The sequence below is a fragment of the Rhea pennata genome, chromosome 9 (genome assembly GCF_028389875.1).
Source record: "Rhea pennata isolate bPtePen1 chromosome 9, bPtePen1.pri, whole genome shotgun sequence".
Classification (NCBI taxonomy): domain Eukaryota; kingdom Metazoa; phylum Chordata; class Aves; order Rheiformes; family Rheidae; genus Rhea; species Rhea pennata.
This window is the reverse complement of record NC_084671.1, coordinates 17379103-17398488: the sequence shown is the minus strand read 5'-3', so window position 1 is coordinate 17398488 and position 19386 is coordinate 17379103. Positions and strand designations below refer to the sequence as shown.

The 19386-nt window shown below is 41.7% G+C and overlaps 1 protein-coding gene across 1 annotated transcript in view; it reads right to left on the bottom strand.

Moving 5' to 3' along the window:
* Positions 1-338: 338 nt before the first annotated feature.
* Positions 339-19386, bottom strand: part of SLC9A9 (solute carrier family 9 member A9) — a 205712-nt gene continuing 186664 nt past the window's right edge. Inside the window, exons 15-16 of the mRNA XM_062582591.1 lie at positions 1618-1723; positions 339-1108 (exon numbers count right to left, since the gene is read on the bottom strand). Coding sequence (XP_062438575.1) covers positions 890-1108; positions 1618-1723 — 325 coding nt within the window. The 3' untranslated portion in view covers positions 339-889. The remainder of the gene's footprint in view (positions 1109-1617; positions 1724-19386) is intronic.

The following is a 19386-nucleotide window of genomic DNA, read 5'->3' as shown; positions in this document are numbered from 1 at the left end:
CTCAGGAATGCTGTGTGATTGGAGATCTATGATCAGAGATACCTGCACTAGCTTGCTCTTGAACAAAGTGTTCAGATGTTTGTGTCCTGACTGAGAACCTCCTTCATCTAATAAAATACTGTTCATAATAAGCCACTGGAGGCCCAGAGAGCGGTGAGCTTTGGGATACAGCCCCACTTCTTGGCTGTCTCCTACTGGCTGCTTCAAGCAGTGCAGTTCTGTGCCCAGGCTTTTGTGAATCAATTTAGTCGGTGCTTTTGTCCTCCTAAGGAAGTCTTAGGGCTGTAGAAACGTTAGGCAGCAAGAGACCTGAAGTTGGATGCTTTAACTCCTAGCATTGATACCTATGTACTTTTTTTTTTGGGGGGGGTGGGGGGGGCTATTTTTTTTTTGATTCACCTTAATGGTCTGAAAACAAGAGCTGCTAAATACTTGCTCTCATTTATATAAACTCCTCCACTTGATCTGTGAATCTTCTCGGGAGCAGCTATGTGAAAAGTTGCGTGATCATGTGGGCATGAGTATGTTAGCCAGATATTTCTTTCCATTCCAGTTGATTTAAGATTAACAGCACTCAAAGGCCTTTTTGCATGCGTGACTGAGGGGTGTGAGACAGTCAAGTGCTTTCTGAGGCCACACAGCTGTAACATTTGTAGTGGGCAGGGCACTGCCCTACACTCTTTTCATAAAAATTGTCACAGTCAAAAACCTGAATGTTGCATGTATATGGATGATGGTAAACTTATTCTGTAGAGGAATGAGGATTGAGTTGGTAAGCTTGATTTTCTTCAATTTATGTGCTTAGTACATTTTTGTAGCCTGTCGTTCGCATGATAGAGGGCCTTTTATATCTTTTCTTTACTTGTTCTTGCAATTACAATCACACTGTTCATGCTAATGAATTCAGCTGGGATTGACCTGGAGTGTGTTCAAGCTGGAGTTTGTACCCGCCTAATCCGAGGTCTCCTTCATGAATGTCCTCCTTCCCTGGAGCCCTGGTGGAGCCTGCGTCCTGTGCCGGCACGGACGTGTGAGTGGCGGCTTCATAGCTTGCAGTCAGCTCGTCGTTGTTCACGATACAATCTGTGTCGTCATCCTTCAGTTGATCCTGTACGTTTCAAACGGGGAGAAACATCAGCAGAAGGGTGACTCTGGAGGAGGCTCTTTGCTAAAGACTAAATGCAGAACAGCTCTGATGCCGTTTGGCTTCTGTTTTGTTTCATTATTGGCTCTTTCTGGCTGTTAATTTACCATGTTGATCAGAACAAACAGCTGCTTGCCATGTTCTGCTCTAGGGCAGTGCTCAGGAGCAGAACATGCCATTCAGGCCTTGAGAGCATTTCAGTGCCTAAATAGCATTGCTGTCAATAGAATTGGGGAGCCCATACTTTCAGCATCTGGCCAAATTCTTTAAAACACATCACCCATGTTTGAAGCTCTCAGTATCTGTGGTCACTCTTGAAAATATAACACTGCACCTTCCCAGACTCTTCTCTACGGCCCAGAAAAAACATCCAAATAACAGGTTTTGGAAAAGAGACTTTAGCAAAGCTCTGCATTGAGTGCAGTGGATTTTGTATTACACCCTACATGCCGTTAACTGAGTCAGGTACTTACGCCATATGCACTGGGGCTCGTCAGAAGCCTGGCGACAGGATTGCACCATTCAGGCAGCGTCGTCGTAAGAGGTGGACCAGCGTGGGTTAAAATGGGCTTTAGGTATCTGTGAAGTTCGTTAAAGAATATCTCCCATTTGGATAGTGATACTAACTTGCTCCTCTGTTACATAAGGAAATTTCATTATAAGGCATAAGGGAATCACGTAACTGAACTGAAAGAAAGAAAATAGCATATCTTTACCCACTCGTTATTGCATCCATTCACCTGTGTCAATCTTGTCTACTTTGTCTTAAACAAAACAAAAAACCACCCCAAAAAACAAAAGCAAACCCTAAGCACGTGATGCGTGGAATCGGTCGGGAAGGGTGCCAGGATGGCTCAGGTGGGTCCGTCACGGGGTGCACAAACGCAGAAGGAACTGAAGGAGAGGAAATGGGCACCAGATCAGCCCGTTTACCATTCCTGTCTGCTGTAAGAATATGATCGTTCGTAACAGAAAACAATTAAAGAGGCAACTGTATGAGCTACTTTTTGTAAAAGTGGTAGTGAATATACTGTTTTCTTAAGCATTCAGCTGCTTGTAGAATCGGTGCGTTACCTCAATAGACAAAGTGCATTTCATCAAATATTAAGTTTCCTCATTGCTGGGAGTGTGCATAGGTTATTCTCTGTAATATTTTATTTTCAGTATTCAACACATTTGTTTTACGCTTCATACATCAATGCTCCTTTATATAAAATTATGTAAATAAGTTAGGAATAGGCTTTATGCCATTGTTTTGCACCTGTCTTTCTGATCTTTTCATCCAAAAGGGCTTTACTGAGATAAGAGGAAAAACCTGGCATCTTTAGCAATTATCTCACCCTTGTATCTGTCAGTAACAGCTCTCCCAGGAGTGCCTCAAGTTGACTTCTTTCTTGCTACTTTTACTCACAAAGTAATTTTCAGTGTTGTTTGGGAAGCAGGTCTGTCAGCTGGTTTTGCTGCTAGGGAGAATTTTCCGTCTCGATTGCCGTGCCTCTCTTGGGCGCTCGCTCTATCTCTATCTCTCCCTCGCTTTCTCCCTCTTCCTCCTTAAGGAGCAAAGGAAAATAAAAGTAACGAACGTGAACCTCAGTAATGACGCTGAGCTCTGCAGCAGTGTTGTGGAAGTACGGAGTGAGTAACAAAGGATCTTAAACCTAATTGTTCTGGTGCCTCCGTTTCTTTTGTTGTTACTTGTTTATGGCTTGTCACAGCTCTACACGCCAAGTACAAATTTAGGCTCCTGAGAGAATTGAGTTATGTAAAGCAGCCTGATGATCTCAGTTATAGTCTGGAGGGCTAGATAATCTGCTTTGCGCTATATAATTAAGCTGTAGAAGTTTTTATTGTGTCTAGATTTTGTGTGTGTGTTTGTGTGTGTGTTTGTGTGTGTGTGTGGTTTTTTTAATTGCGTCTTTCAAAGAAGATAATGTGATTATTTCATCCAAGGTCATGTACTAAACTAGCATGAAAAATGAGTTCACTTCAAAAAGATTGCATAATAAAAGTTGCTCAGAGCCATGATCTAGAAATCAGGGTGGGAATTGCATGGAATAAAACTATGTCAGGAAAGCTCAGCTCCTTCTGCTTCTGTAAAAGTACTATCAAACCAGACAACCCTTTCCTAATCTGCTCCCAATTTGAGTTGAAACCTCAAAGCCCTCCCAAAGTACCAAGCAGTTAAGAGCTTTTATTGTGGGCAATGTATGCAAGCCACCAGTTAGAGTTGTTTTGTTCTCAGCACTTCAGAAAACCTAGCTAAAAACCGAAATTGGGACTAGGAGCCCAGTTCCAGGGTTTTAGTCTTTGGCAGTACTGGATCTGCTTGTACAAACAACCAGAGTTGTTTGAAGGGAGTTTGAAGTGACCCAGCGTGAAGACCGCAGGCTTGTGATAAAGTTCCCCTTGGTTGGACCTGTCCTGCCTGCTGGTTTTGTTCTCTTCCAGAGTAAGTGACTGAAGATGAATGTTCCTTATGTCTCCTCTTTAATCTGATGATCTCTCAGCTAGGCCTTGCTTCTAAGCAGCTTTATACCTTTATAATGAGCTTTATAACGCTCAGCACCGCTTGAGCCCTGTGTTCCTCCGTGCGCAGTGTGGTGGCACGCGTGCTTGCGTGAAGCCCGGTGTGTGCGAGAGCGGGCTGTCCGCACTGTGGTCTGCAGCGGGGGATCCCCCCTGCTAAAAAGCACTAGTCACCTCCGTTTCTGAGACCGACTTGTGTCCATAGTGCACAAACCGTGTCTGTGTGTGTGCGCTGATATTTGCAGGTGATTAGAGGGAAGGCTTCGCGCTGGGCTGCAGAGAGCCCTAAGTCCTGTAACACGTTTGTCCTCTATTGTCCATGCTTTTGCTTTGCAATGTCCTGAGATGCAGTTTAAAGTGAAGACAATTTTCTTGCGCTTTTTGAGATGTTTCTGATGCTGTAATAAATATTTTACTGCTTTGTTCCCTAGTTAACTAGTTATTATTCAGCCCACTAAAAGAGTTTAACTTGCATTAGCCTATTTTCATTGTTTTAATAACCTATGCCATAATGCTTTCACTTTTTTTTGACATAGTTGTTTTATAACACTGCAGACATAATTGTCTTTCTGTGTAGCATGAAAGAGGAATTCTAATCTTTGCACAGTACTGGCATTTGAAACGTATAGCAGACATGAGTCTACAGCATTTTAAGGCTAATAAAGAGGTCTTAGCACACTCCAGCTGCTCTGGCTGCATCTTCTAGCATCTCCAGTGAGCAATAATTCAAATGATGTGATAGAAAAAGATAGATTTTTCTTCACAAAGGCTACTATAAACAAAAAAGGGGGGGGGGGGAGGAAGAAAGCAGGTGTAAAACTCTAAGCAAAGCTCAGGAACTGCTGCCTAACCAGGTCTATGCCTCCTCAATGGAGGGATTGGGAAAAGACAGCAGGAAAATGTATCAGTCAACCCATGTTTAGATTTGCACTTCAGTTTGCCATGGACAGAACAGTCCATCTGCACATTGCAGATTCTAAAGCATACAATATACTGTGTTAAAGAGCATTATTAATATTGTAAAGATGATAATTTCTAAGTTGGGACACGGGAATTTGGGATGACTTGGTTGCATGTGTGCAGACTTCTGTTTCATATGCACTATCCAGGATTCCTGGTGGGCAATCCTGCCTCTACTTCCATCATCAAATGCTAATTTTTCTTTGACTCTCTGCAACTTGGGTGTCTACTCTCAATTAGCATGTCCAGAAATAATACAATGTTTAGCCTGGGTCACAGCTGACAGCTCTTCAGTCAGCTACTGAACACTGCTTTGTCCATGCTGTTTCAGCATGCCCTCCCTGATAGCCAGGCACAGTTCCTCTCGCTGCCCCAGACTCTGTATCCAAATCTGTTTTCTCCTCCCTGGTTCCATTTCTGCCTTTTCTGAATTTGAGTCATATGATTTCCTCTTTCGTACTGCTTGGCACTAAATGAAGAAGTCAGTGCTACCACAGGAAAGATGCTTTGCAGGATGGGGCTTCTTGGGGTCCCCTCTGCAGAGGGCCAGATGTGGTGTCTGGCCAGTGCAGCCCACCATCGAACCGCGTGAGGTTGAGCAAGTCTTGGTGAGGGTAGAGCATGCTCAGGAGTGATGGGGCTTTCACTGAGCTCCTGCAATTGAAGAAGTTCTTGTTAAAAGTGTACGAACCAGTTTTTTTCCAAGTTTCACAGTGTCATCTAGCTTAGGTTGGCTTTTCAAAGAAATGGCAGAAGATATCTCCAGGATGTGGTATTTGAGGTCTTTGCTCTGAATACAGAGCACTTAATGTCCTGAGGATTTATCAGAGCCAAGCATGGAATTTTTTTCTTTTGTCCTAAATCATGTTGTCTGCAACAAACATCTATCATGGGAGTTTTCCTTTCAGCTACTGTTTCACAAAAATGTAGGTAATCCAACCCAGAGTCTTAAAAGGGGAATTGTTAGGCAAACATAATGGGAAACACTACTGTTACCAGCCGTGCCATACCATATTAGATTTTTCATTGTGCAAAAGAATTTTGGGATTTTAAAATAGCTTTTTTCCTCATATTAGGATGAAAAATCAGAATCTCAAAACTTTTAAGTTGGAAATGACCAAATTTTGATTGGCATGTTTTGTCAAAATTTGGAGAATGTTGGTAAAATTCCTATATATACTTTTGACTTAATATCATTAACATGATGAAATAGAAAAAAAAAAGTTCTAGGAGACATGTTTTGGCTGCTTTGACCTGAAGGCGATTCATTTGTGGCAGGAGTCTTAGCTCAGCTATGAGGTTTTGCGTTGGGTTCTGCGTCGCTCTGCTGAAAAACGTAATAACACCTGCCGTGCCCTGGGTGATTACATGCTTGGCTGCAGGTTTTGAGAGAAAGTTAATTTATAGTTTGAGTAAATCCCATGAGCAGAAGAGGTGGCCGCGGTTTGAAATGCAAATGGCAATGCTGCTTCAGCTCTACGAAAGCCTGCGTTTGGCCAGGAAGGTGTGCTGTCTTCTGCCTCATCACGGGGTGGTGGCTCTGTAACTCAAGACGATCCCCTGCTTCGCCAGAATGACTACTCTTACACTACAATATTTGTAGTTAAAAAGCCTCAGAGTACACGAGTTTTTGTGATACTACTCAAAATTACATTACAAAATTGCTTTTGAGAAACTGTTTTCCTTTAGCTTGCAAGCGAGCTGTGCTGTGCTATAAATACCTATTTGTTAAGAGTATATCGTTTATCTTCCGTTACTAGGTGTTATTTATTCTGTAGGTGTAAGCCCCGGAGGTAAATATTAGCACTCCAAGAATCTTTCCTGTGTGTGTTTTTTTTTTTAAGATTTCTTGCAGTTTGTAGCCTTTTATTCTAAAGGGTTCCTTTTGTGAATATTTTGATTTAAACCAGTTTGTAAATTTGTATTGTAAGTGTTCTTCTTTTCTATATTTAAGAAGAAACACATGAAAGAAGGATACAGAGGAAGAGAAACCATTCTTGTCCGTTCAAAATGTTTCCTTTAGTAAGGATAAACAATCCTGTGCTCCTTGGAAGAGTTTCAGATTTTAAAGAGAATGATTTGGATATTAGCCATGTGACAGCCCAAAGGGGAGACACTTCCATGTGCGTAGCGCTTGAGCGAGTGCAAGCAAAGCGTGCAACGCCGGTAACCTGGCAAAGTTTGGCGCGTGGCCGGGCTGCGGCGGCCCTTCGGCTCCTTTACACGACAGCCCGCGCGCACCGGAGCTGGGGAGGAATGGGCACGTCTCCGGGTGCTGAGTACGTGCACAGCAGAATAAATCCACCCGCAGGAGATGTTCGTAGACAGGTCTCTCCCCCTGCCTCTTTGCAAGACAGGAAAGTCTCTCCCCAAGCACCACGGAATTCTTCTTCAAAAGATGGGGTGTTACCAGTGTGGAGTAGCTGAAAAGGGCAGGGTGTTATTATAAATTATATCTAAGTATTAGATTTCATTATTAGAAGAGCAGACAGGTATGTTTTTGCGAGGCCTGTGAGATCTACACAGTGATTTAATGTCTAAGGATAATCTAATCTGCATTATGGAAAAGGATGGGAAGGAATGACTGATCTCTGGGGAATTCTGCTCCAGCGCCCTGCAGACTTGTGGGGGGCAGATTTAAAAACCAACTAACCCCCCCCCCCAAGATTTCCTCTACTGTTGTTGTAATTTGAAATACTAAACAGCTGAAGATAAACTTGAAGCATGCTGTAGTCATGCAAAGTCAAATTATTGGATCTCAGAATATTTGAATGATTTAAGATTCATTATCTCTGTCTTTCTCATGTCTTAGAGCAGGAAGGATGGAGAAAAATCAGTGTAATAGCTAGTTAAATGCATCCTGTTCTGACTGACTTTCCTTTTAGAGTCTGGAAACAGACATGGTATCAGACCAAAAGAATTAATTTTGGCTTTTGTGCAGGACTGACAATTTGTTGCTTTGGACTTGGCAGGAGGAGGCATAGAACAGATCTGGGCAAGGTGGAAACAGTTAATAGACTTGATCTTTGCTAGTATTGGTATGGTTAAGTAACTGCAGCCTGAAAAGTGATTTGTTCTCTAAGATGCATTGAGTAAAATATCTGGGATATTTGCAGACTATGGGTTTTTAGTTGTGAGCTCAGTGAAGCAGAGAGGGAAAATTGAGACATTCTACTCAAGCTATTTGAAACCTATTATATTCCAAATTTAACATCTCCATGCAAAGAAAAAATATCTGAGACATAAATGGGGACTGGCTTATATAACTGATGAGTGAGTAATGCAACTATGTTTGACAGTGGAAGGATAGGGCATGCAAAAGGGTGGGATAACTCATATAAGCCTCAAAAGGTATACATGAACAAGTACCTATGTCAGACCAACTAACATTAGAAAGAGCTTTGGAGGATAAAAGCTGTGAAAGGCAACTAAAGAGAAAAGGAACCCCCCCCCCTCCCCGGGTATCAATTGCATAATAATAATAATAAAAAAGACCCTCCACCCAAAAAACTCCAACCACCTAAACTCCCCCCCCACCCCCATGAGATAAGACTATATTGCACTATCATCAGCAGCCATACAGAAATTAGGGATATTGCCCACGTAGCTTTACAGAAAACCCACAGTGAAGTTATAGGGTAGCTTTGAACAGGTTATTGCATGGGAGAAAGCAAAGCAAATACTCATTATTAAGGCAAATGTCTGAAAGCAAGTTCCTTTGCGTCCTCAGAGTTGCATACAATGACAAACACCTCCAGGAAAGAAAATTTAGCAACAGTAATACAATAGGGTGTTGTTTTTGCTTCTAGTACAGGAAAAAAAGAAAAGGATTTTGGTGACATGTAATTCCCAGAAAAACGTGCATGATTCAAAACTGCCATAGTCTCCCCTAACTTCAGACATCTGGTAGCAGGATATCTGAGTCGAAGCTAATCTTTCAGGCTTACTTCTTCATCAATAAAGAGAAATGGGCAAGTCCCAAGGCAGGGCATCTCAGCCTGCAGCGTCTGGGTTAACTGGAATGAATTGAAACCAGGATGAGATTCCTTCCTTCTATTGACTATAAAAGACCCTGAAGAACTAGCTCAGATAATAATTAGGTACCTGAAGTTTGGTGAAATGAATCTCAGTCCAGGATGTAACTAAAAACAGAACCTCCGGGGCAAAATATAAGAAACCAAGCGTGCCTTTCACACACTTGTAACTTCCCTGACACAGAGGATGTCATCTGTTTGCATGGTTGGGAAATACTTTCTTAAATACATCTAGAAGAAAAAAGGTAAAAATAACACAGGCTTTTGTGTAATAAATATTACATCAAAGCCAGTAGCAGAACCCAAACCTTTAAAATTATTAAGCTTGAAGAAAATCTTAATGATTTAAATGGCAGTGCTGCAGTGTAAGCCAGGCAGTGAAGCGGCTGCGTGGGCTATGTCACCAGCAGCTGGAGCCAGGTTCCTGCTGTGGCCCCCTGGTGACATGGGCTGATAGCTGAAGCCAGTGAACCAAAATTAGGCTTGAAGAGCAAAAGAAATATTTGGCAGATATTTCATCTTTACATAAATACAGCTGTGCAAAAGGAGTGAAAATAGTTCATAACCCTATAGGATCATAGAACTGGTAAGGTTGGAAGGGGCCTCTGGAGATCATCTAGTCCAGAGACCGTTTCTCACAAATCTCTAGCTTCTGCACTGCCCAGACATCAGGGAATGTGCTCTCAGCTACCAAGGTGCAACTTGAAAGTGAAGTATGATTCTGTATGGGGAAATCCTGTACAAAACTTTCCTTGCATGGTTTTGTTGAAGGGTGAGATGCGAACGTGGAGGAAAGCTTGGACGAACACTGTATCTGATGTTCTAACACTTGCTAGTGTTTGTAGACGTACTAACAGAAACAGAGAAACAGAGATGATGATTTAGTGAAGCATTTATATAAGCAAAATAAAGTCAGGATTATCTGTTTTTTTTAAAAAAATCTTTTGCTCTGTCAGAAGCGGTTGAAATAAAGAACAGAAGTAAGTAAGGGGAAGGGTGTCGTGCCAGAGGGGAAGAAAGCAGTGATTCTAAAGAAAATGGAAATTTTGGAAAAGTTTTCTGGAGGCTGGTTTGGAAGGATGGAGCAGGGAGCTAGTCTGGTGGCCCAGGTTGATAGCCAAGCAAGGCTGTGGTGGAGACGTGTGCATCCCTGTGGAATATAAAAGCAGAGCACCAAGGTGACCTATGTTGAGTGAAGCATATTTGACAACAGCAGAGTTGCACCAGTGCGGTCGTGAGAAGGTGTTACTGCTCACTCACACAGCTGTGAGAAACAGCACCCATCCCAGGTGTGGGAGAAGATTCAAAGCCGGTGTGACAAGACCTGAGCATGTCCTAGCACTTTTTCGGAACAGTCTTTTACTCACTACTCTGATGTATTTATGGGCAGTTAATGAGTGTAACCGAGGCACTGGGAGTGACTATAAAAAGAAAATAAGTCTTTTAATCTCTCAGTGTTGAGCTGAGTTGCTGAGAGCAGGATAGGCTTTGTAAAGCCATTGTCAGTGAAAACCTTGTTTAATATAGTTTAATTTAATGTATCCTCTGGTCTCCAGTCCCATCAGCAGTTTGGTCCCAAGAGAGCCTGTAGATTCTGTAGCAGCTTTTTCCAGTGTGTAGCCCACGTTACGTGTGCAGTTAGCTGCCGGGGTGGAGTTGGAAAGCTCTAACAGGTCTGTGAAGAAAGCACGCTAAGGAGTGGAGAGCTCTGCGTTCGAGGAAGGGAAGACATTTTACATGGGAATAGCTTCCCCTGCAATTGGAAGAAAGCAGCCTTCTGGCAAGCAAGATCTTTGCTTTTGGAAAGGTATTTTAAAACAGAATGGAGATCAACTGGGAAGCACTTGTTAGAGATGCAGAAATCCCAAAGCAAGGAACAATCGAGGACGATGAATTATGGCAGAGTTCAGAGGAAAAAAAAGAAAAGGGATTTCACTAAACAGGGATAATAGCAGTATTTTTACTACTAGGAATGAAATATGTATTCATTTTCTGTCCTAATATTACTGCTTAGAGTTCTAGGTAGGTAAAATGCAGGGAAAATGGAATATTTTGTTTGGAAGCAGAAGATTAAAGTAACAGCACAGAGGATCCATATTAAGAGATCAAACTGCCTTTTGAGTGATAGAGGAGCTTATAAAATAAAAGCAGGAAAAACAGCAAAAAAATTGAGTAAAAAACCTGACCCTAGGTTTCCTGTTAGTTCATCTCACTGCTCCTATTGGCAGACTGAAGTGAAGTGGGGTGACCAAGCTGGTAATGCCCCTCTCTGCAAGAGAAGCTTACCTGGGAGCACTAGAGCATGGTTTGTTGAGTGGGAACAGTGTGCTGTGATGGAGAATCTTTCAAATGCAGAGAAAATTGAGAGAAAGTTTGAGAGAAAGCATGACCAGTGAGTTTTATGGTTTATTAGAAATATGTCTGGACTAGAGATGGGAAAAATAGGATGTATTTTGCTCGAATGAAGACTTAAAGGGGATATGATTTTGCAGAGATATAGTATTCCAAATTAGCAGCTGCAATGAGAATTTATAAACCTTTCCTATAAAACCTTTTACCACATCTTAAAGGAATGTGGGCATGTAAGGATATTTTAAAGGGCACTCAGTTTAGGGCAAAGAAATGTGTGTAGTGTAAGTGCAGGTATTCAAACTGTGGCCTTCATTGCCTGAAGAGATCATGGAGCCTTTGATAAAGGTATGTTTAATCCTGATACTGTAGCACTCTTACAGCTGTGCTTGCTGAGGCAGTAGGGGATGCCAGACCTTAGGACTCTTAGAAGGGTGAGGAAATTCCCCCCTTTTTCTGTATAACCTACAAGATGTGCTTGGGGGGCTTCATTTCTTGCATCTGCTGGTGGAACTGGTATGTGATGGGTCTGCCACAGTATGAGTAAATCGGTGCCCTTGTAAAGTTGTCATTGCTGTATATGACTAAACTGTAAAATGCTTTTGTAATTCTTTATAATGGATTATTCCAACGTGTTATTAGAGATGTTGCAGGTATTAGTCAAGCACCGGTTTCAGAAAGGTTAAGCCAATTTCTTAAAGCTTGCGTACCTCATGTCTCACAGTTCATTATGCTTCCAATGAAAGATGATGGAAACGAGTTATGAAAGCTATTTTTTTTTTAATTTGGTGTCTTTCCCTTCTGTTTACTGGTGCAATGGACTGCACGCATGTACCAATGCTGGCGTGGGACCGAATGCAGACACTGATAGAGATGGGGAGAAGTAGGGTGCAGCATGAATGAGCCGAGGTTTTCTCACCCCTAGCATTTAATTAGAGGGAGAGGTCAGCTATTGGGTTGCAGTCATGAGTCACGGTAACACAAAAGCCAGCTATTCTGTGTGTGAACAGGTATAGCTGTTCCACAAACGTGGTTTGCTTAAGATACATGTTCATTGAGATCACTGCTTCTCATGTCCTTTCCTCTCTCTGCCAGCACTCCTGCACTGAACCCCTAATCAAGATTTCAAAACTCCACTTGCTGCTTGGGTTTCACTCTTGTGGCTTATTTCCGAATACCTTCACTTCTTAACTGATTTAGATCTAGGTTCGTGTTCAAAAAACTTGACTCTCAGAGAGCTCACAATTACCTTATTTTCTTTCCAGATGCCTGTTTGTATTTTTCCCCATGTGAAATGGGGAAAATTTAATTCTTTTCCGGTAGAGGCATGGAGGGGACGTGTTTTCAATGAGAGGAGTTAAGTCCCTCCTGAAGGTGTATGTAGCTCTGAGCTAGCTGCAGAAAAGGTTGAAAAACATGGTCTGCTCTTCTCTGGGGCTTTGGCTTTCCAGGGTGGCTGTGAGCAGCCAGGCTTGCTTCTGCTTTGAGGAAGGCCTGTCACTGCTAAGATCTGGCAAATGTGAGAATGTTTTCTATGCCTATTAGAGGACAGTGGATAACCTGTCTCTACAAATACCCAGTTTTCTGTAATGGCAGGGACAGAGCTACTTCTGCACAACTGGAGCACTGTCGTGCAGAGGGTGGAAGATCAAGCAAAGAGCCAGAATTTCATCTTTAGGTGTGTGAAATAACTACCCGGGAGAGGAGCAGGACTCGCACCCTAGGCTCCAGGTGAGCTGAGGCAGCGGGCCAGGCTCACAGTGCGACCGGCGAGAGTCCTACGAGGTGTTTGGAAGTGGAAGTCTGAGAACAGCGTAGGTCAGTTTGACTTGCCCGTCTAACTGAGGCAGGGTCACCACTACTTATGAACTGCTCATGGTAGTGAACGATATTATTTCTACTCTTATTTGCCTACAGTGTCACCATTTAGCATCCTAAAGCCTTTCTTGGCCTGATGACCAGTGAGTGTGGCCACACAGTCCTCCGAGCCCCTGCCAAAATAGGGCCTGTGATACTGCCACCGGCACCTGAGTTAGGAAGGTATGGAGCACTGTACCTAGATTACTGACTTGTTAACTGCTAAACCAAATTGAAGGCCATCTGTTATCTATTAGGCAGATAATAATCTTTAATAGTTTTTTAAATCAAGTAAATCCAGGATGGTATCTTAACAAAAATGGTAGTATGGGAAGGGCTGTAGAAAGTGTGGAAACTTTCAAAAGAAGCTGCTAAGCCCACTAGGTGTCTCAGCCGTAGCAGTCTCATTTTTGCAGACTTGCAGTGTAGAAATGGTGGGTATCAAGGCACTGCTGAAGACAGAGCTAGCAGTGCTGTGCCAGGAGATGAGCAGGCTCAGAGGATCAGAGTCATGTTCTAGTAGATAAAATGAAAAAGAAATAGGGAGGAAGAAAGGTTCAAATAAAGATGCTTGGTTGTGCCTGGAGACTGTTACTGTCTTACTCTAGATGTTGTCTAAATTTTATAGAAATGATTTTAAACTAGACTACATCTGTCTTCACCACGCTTAGTGTGGAATCTGGAGACTAAATAAAAAACAGGCTTAATATTGCAATTTGTCCAAAATTGTAAAAAAACCGACCAGCCAGGGATTCATAATTAGTTTAAAACCACGTAATACAAATTTTTGAAAATACATTCTTATTTTCTGATATTTGGTACTAGAAACTTTCTTTAGTATAGTGATCTCTGTAAATGTAAACCCTGGCACTAGATATTTGGTCTTGGATTTTGAACTGTCTCTTTTTCTGTGGCTTTCAGGGAAAGACAACTGTAACACGGTGACAATAACATCTGTTTAACCTAAACACAAGGCTTTGAGAATGTTTTTATAGAAAATGGATCTTGTCAGACAAATATAATTTTATGCTTGGATGAAATTACAAGTTTCATTGCTAAAAATGACCTGCATTCAATAAGATTTACTAGGTGTTTGGAATTGCATTATGATTAAAAGCTAGCTCTTTTACGGTATCAATGAAACATCGATTAAGAACTGGCTGGTTGATAGAGCTGACATAGTAAATGCCAGCAGAGAATTGTTGTGAACTGGGGAATGTTTCAAAGAAGATTTTAGAAGTATCAATAAAAAATTTGATAGTCAATAATTTCACTGCTATAAAATCACTGATGATAAAATGTGTAAGTGAAGCATAGAAAAGAGTGCTAAATCATGACAAGGGCAGAACAGTTAGCTGGTCTTGTTCAAGTATATTTCATTTGTGTTTGTTTTAAAGAATAAAATTAGTCTTGTGTATCTTGGAAAAAGCAGGAAGGGTCAAACTGCCCTGCAGTGATTGCGGGTTATAGTGCCAAGAGACTCCCTGTGAGCTCCAAGAAGAGCAGGGCAGGCAACCTGTGAGCAGAGAGTAAACCACGGTGTCAGCACTCCCATATAAAATGCTGGTAGGACGAGTGCTGGCATACCAGGCCTGTTTGGTGGTCCAAAATTTAGAATGGTTTTCAAAAAGTTGAGGAGGATGTAAGAAAGCAATCCCTCACTTTGCCCCAAGAATAATAAAAAATAAATGAAAAGATAAAATAGTGACCTGATGAAATCCTTAAGTGCCTTTTCATGAAAATATACATGATACTGGATGAAATACACACAAAAAAAATAATCCTCCCCCCCCCCCCCAACACACACACTGTAACAGTGATGAGGTAGAGGAGCACTAGGGAAGAAGTAAACCCTTCACTTTGTGATCAGGAGTGGATACCTTCTTGATGCCTGTGTCCTTTAGCTCACAAGTTCTTGCGGTCATTGCAGAGGCACAGAGGGGAATTTAATAGTCTCTGATATTCAGGTCAGACTTGATAAAGTAAAGGCCCCTTTTCATTCAATTGAAAGTTTATTTTTCTATTGAAAAAGAATTTTGAGGGAAAATATTTGACTAGCACAGTTAGGTCCCAACTGTCCACATGCACACTGCTTTACGTCTGACCTAGGAGAGCTGTCAAGGACAGGAGGACTGCAAGCATTTTGGGTTGAGGATGCCTGTATTAGTTTGACCTCAATATTGAGTGAAGTCTTTGAACACATTTTAAGGGAAAAGGATAATCAAGGACATAAGTTTATATGGCAAATTGGATAAAATGCACTGTGTTTTTAACAAAAGTAGATTGTGTCAGACTAGACCTATATCTTTATTTGATAAGATAATTGATTTGCTAGACAAGGTCAAAGCAATAGATCAAATATATATATGGGTTTAAGTAAAGCATTGATACAGTGCCTCTTAAAAAATATTACTCAAGAGAGTGACAAAAGGGAATAGTATACAGTAAAAAATGGATCAGATTATTTTCCCTTTGAGCCAGGTTAGGTTGTTTTACAAAGGGCATCCCTAGGCTGGAGGGAGGCAATAGGTGGTGTTTCCCAGCTTGGGGCAGCCCCGTTATGTATCAGTGGTGTTGATGCCTGCACTAGTGTTCATCTGCAGATTTCATTAGCAGGTGCAAAACAGGGTGGTATTACAACAAGGAGGGTTTTAGCTCTTCAGATAGTGTTACCATTTGAGAAGTGGAGGCTTTTGCATCCATAATAAGAAATCTAGATAAAGAGATTTTCAAAAAAAAAAAAAAAAAAAAAAAACGAGCAGTTCTTGTTGAATATTGTGCCCTAAAACTTTGATTACTTTTACTTCACAAGGTGATTGCTCAACAAATGAGATCTTTCTGTGGGGCAGGGGCATTCTTTGCAACTTTTGAAAACTCTGGGACTAGTTATTCACTTCTGAGACTGAAAGAGCCTAGAAACAAAAAGAAAATGTACATCAAAGAAATTAAAATAGGATGACTTTTGTAAACAAGCAAAACAAAATAACAGCCCCACACTTTATCATCAGAAGGACTTGGGGTGAATGCACAAGTTTTTAATATAACAATTTACAGGCTAGATTTTTTTTTTTCTCCTTAAAAAAGGGCAGGTAACCTGTCAATCTGAGATAGCATTTGAATTGAAAACATGTTTAGATGGCACGTTCATGTGCAGAGTGAAATGATTTGTGTCTGTTTATCTGCAATAACACCATGAAGCTAAATAAACATGAAATTTACTTTTACTCAACTCGCTTTAGTCTCTCTTTGAATTCACCTTACTCATCTCACTTTTGCAGTTCTGGCTCTCCAGTAGCTTAATCCTAAAACAATCTGAGAAGATGGTAAGCTGCACTTTCTATTAAAACCTCTGAAAAATGCTGTTGGCACAAATAAATGTGATTTGATTATATTCTTTTCATGAAGTAAAGTCTGCTGACAGCATATAAAACTGCCTCTTGTGATAAGATTGTTATCATCAAAAAAGAATTGAAATATGTGATCTTGTGTATTTGTTTGGGGGTGTAAAAGGAGAACAGTGCCAGAAGTTTGAAATTTGCAGTAATATGTAGACACTAAAATGGAAAGGATGGGAAAAGAATCATACTGCAATTTCAGCTCTAGTTGGTTACAATTATCTGCTTTGGGTTCCTTATTGTAAGAGTTCATCCGTCCTGGATGTTCAACCTCCTTGCTTTTAATCAGTAGCATGTAGATACCTAAGCTATTGTTTTCGTGCATTTCCAGTGTTAGCAACAGGTTGTATGTAGACACTGAGGAGTGGGATTTGATGTATAGTCTGTTTTTGGGAATTAGGAAACAGAACTGGTCTGAACCGTCAGTCAAAGCTAGAGGTGAATCTTTTGGCCTGTTTGCAAATGTCTGGGAAGTATTTTGTTTCTTAGTATTTATGTTCATGTGCTTATGTTGTGGACAAAAAGAAGCAGCTTTCATACGTCTTGGCACAGAAATTAGGAGAAGAACAGTCAATCAGATGTCCAAGAAACAGATGTAGCTTTAAGGTTGCTCTAAACGTTATCCTTCTGAATTCTTCGTTTTTCACTCTCTTCCATAAGAATGAATCCATAGTATGTGAAATCTACAGGGCTCCACAATGTTTTATGGACCATTCACTGATCTTAGTTAATGTGGGTATGCATATATACCACCTGGATTTCATGCGGCAGTTTTCTCCCGATGTTCAGACACCTTCCTAACTGATACTTTTTGTAGGGTTGTGTCCAAGACACTTTTTTTGGACTTACTAGAAGTTCTGTGAGACCTTGCAACTTTTGCCAGTTAGTTTGTGTCCTAGGAAAAAAAGTCCTGAGTTGTTGCAACCTATTTTATTCTTAATTCTTTACTCTCAGACTCCTGAATTAATTCACATACATTTATTTATGTTGATGGCATTACTGCAGATAAACAGACACAATTGTTACATTCTGCATATGAATCTCTCACCTAAACATGTTTTCATTTCAAATACCGTCTCAGATTAAGGTTGCCAATGTGTTATACTACCTGCCTTGTTTTACCTCTGTCTACTTTGTAAGCCTTTTTACAGGATGCTCAAATGTAGGCTTACCAATGATATTTTATAATTTTTCTGTCTTGCTTAAGATTTGAATTTTCAAACCAGGGCTAAGATGAAAAAAAGGAAAATTATTAATTGATTAGCAATTGTAAATGATAAATTCCAGAAAAATGCTTTTAAAAGAACTTAACATGAAATGATTGACCCATATATTGGGTCAACAATCAAAATTCAGGCAAGTTAATGTTCACTGATAGCGTCTTACAGGAAGAGAAGTCAAATTTTCCAAAATCCTTGAGAATATGCTCAACAATTGTAAATTAGTATTTTTCACCAATTATGCAAACAGAGTAATAAAAGCAGGAATAGAATGATAGTAGAAACTATGTAAATGAGCTATTACTTTAAACTATTGGAGGCAATTATTGGAGCAATGCAATTGCTGTGCTAATCCTATTGAAACATATGAAACACCTGACGACATTTTGCTGTCCTATGATAAACAGTTTTGTGAACTTGCATGATTTCCAAGAGGACAAGTCTGGCACATAAAAAAGAAAACCCAAGCTCTGACATTTGCGTGGCGCACAGGGCAGTGAAGTGTGTGTGAAGATATGACAGTAGAAACTGAAAGGTCTGGGCACTCTTCCTAGTCTTCTACTGACTACATCTGTGATACTTGACATGCCACTTAACTTTCCTGTCTTTCCTTTGTTTAGTCCCTGAGATTAGTGGCAAAGACAGCCAACTCCCTTGTCAAGCACTTTGAAATCTCTGGGTAAAAAATTTCTGCGTGTCACACATGATTCATAGGGATCCCTTTGGAAAGGTATTTGCAGAAGAGTTCAAGGGCTGACGTGGGAGGGGATGGAGACGCTCCCTTGCCTCCTTGCACCCTTGGTCCTGGTCAGAGATGAGCTCAGGATGGTCGTGCGGGACTCGAACAGCGAATGGCTGGCCTTGGCTGTATACGTGAATATTGCTTCCTACAGAAATAGGAGTGGCCACTGTTGCACTTTCTCCCTGTAAAACTCCCTCCTTAGTTTTGTTACTTCCAGTCACTTCTCCCACGGCATCAGGCTGACTGTCATTTACAGTAAAGCACCCTGACAACGTGAAAAAGGCGCTTGAAAAGGGCACGGTCTCCGTTCCCGCTGCTTGGGGACATGGTGGTGAGATGTCCTCCCATGAACCTGGTCAGGGGAGCAAACCGAAAGAGCTCTGCGGCATCTGGAGCGAAAGGAATTTGAGACATAGGTTTAACACCAGGCTGCTCTTTGGCGTTGCCGCTCTGACAGAGAAGCTCTTACAGCGTTATCCTATCTCGAGAGGCGAACAGGAGGCTGCTCCCGAAGTAAAGATGATGGCAGATCGCCTTTTACGGCTGCAGTCGCCTCGTCTGAACGGATGTGGGGACCCTGGCGCAAGTCGCCGGAGCGCGAGAGAGCCGAAGGGGGCGGCGGCGGAGCCGAAAGGCGGGATCCCGCCGGGCTCCGCACCTCCGAGCAAGCCGCCCTCGCCCTCGGGAGGACGAGCGAGCGAGGAGCCTCTGCGCCCCGGCGGGAGCCGGCGCGGGCCCCGCCGGGAGGGCTTGCGCAGCCCCGGCGCGCGGCTGCACCAGGGAGACGACGAAGCGGCCCTTTCGGGAGGAGCTCCCCGTAACCCTGCTGTCTCGGCTGGCCGCCCTGCTGAGCAAACGCTTGCTCCCCTTACGTAAAGGGCTTTTCAAGCTCCTTATGCCACCTTTAGTGGCTATAAACGCTTTTAGAGTGTGAAAATTCTTGGTGGGAAACCTATATTTAAAATTTTAGCAGTAGGTCTGGCCAAGCAGAATAATCATATGAGAAAACAGCTAAGATCCTTCTTCAGTTTCAGAGTTTAATAGTAATTTTAACCTTTCTTTTGCTTTATATGATTGAGCTTTTCATTTAGGAACTTAATTCTAAAGAATATGTTACTGGTGTCTTTCCATAGCAAAAGTAGCACTCCACTGACTTATG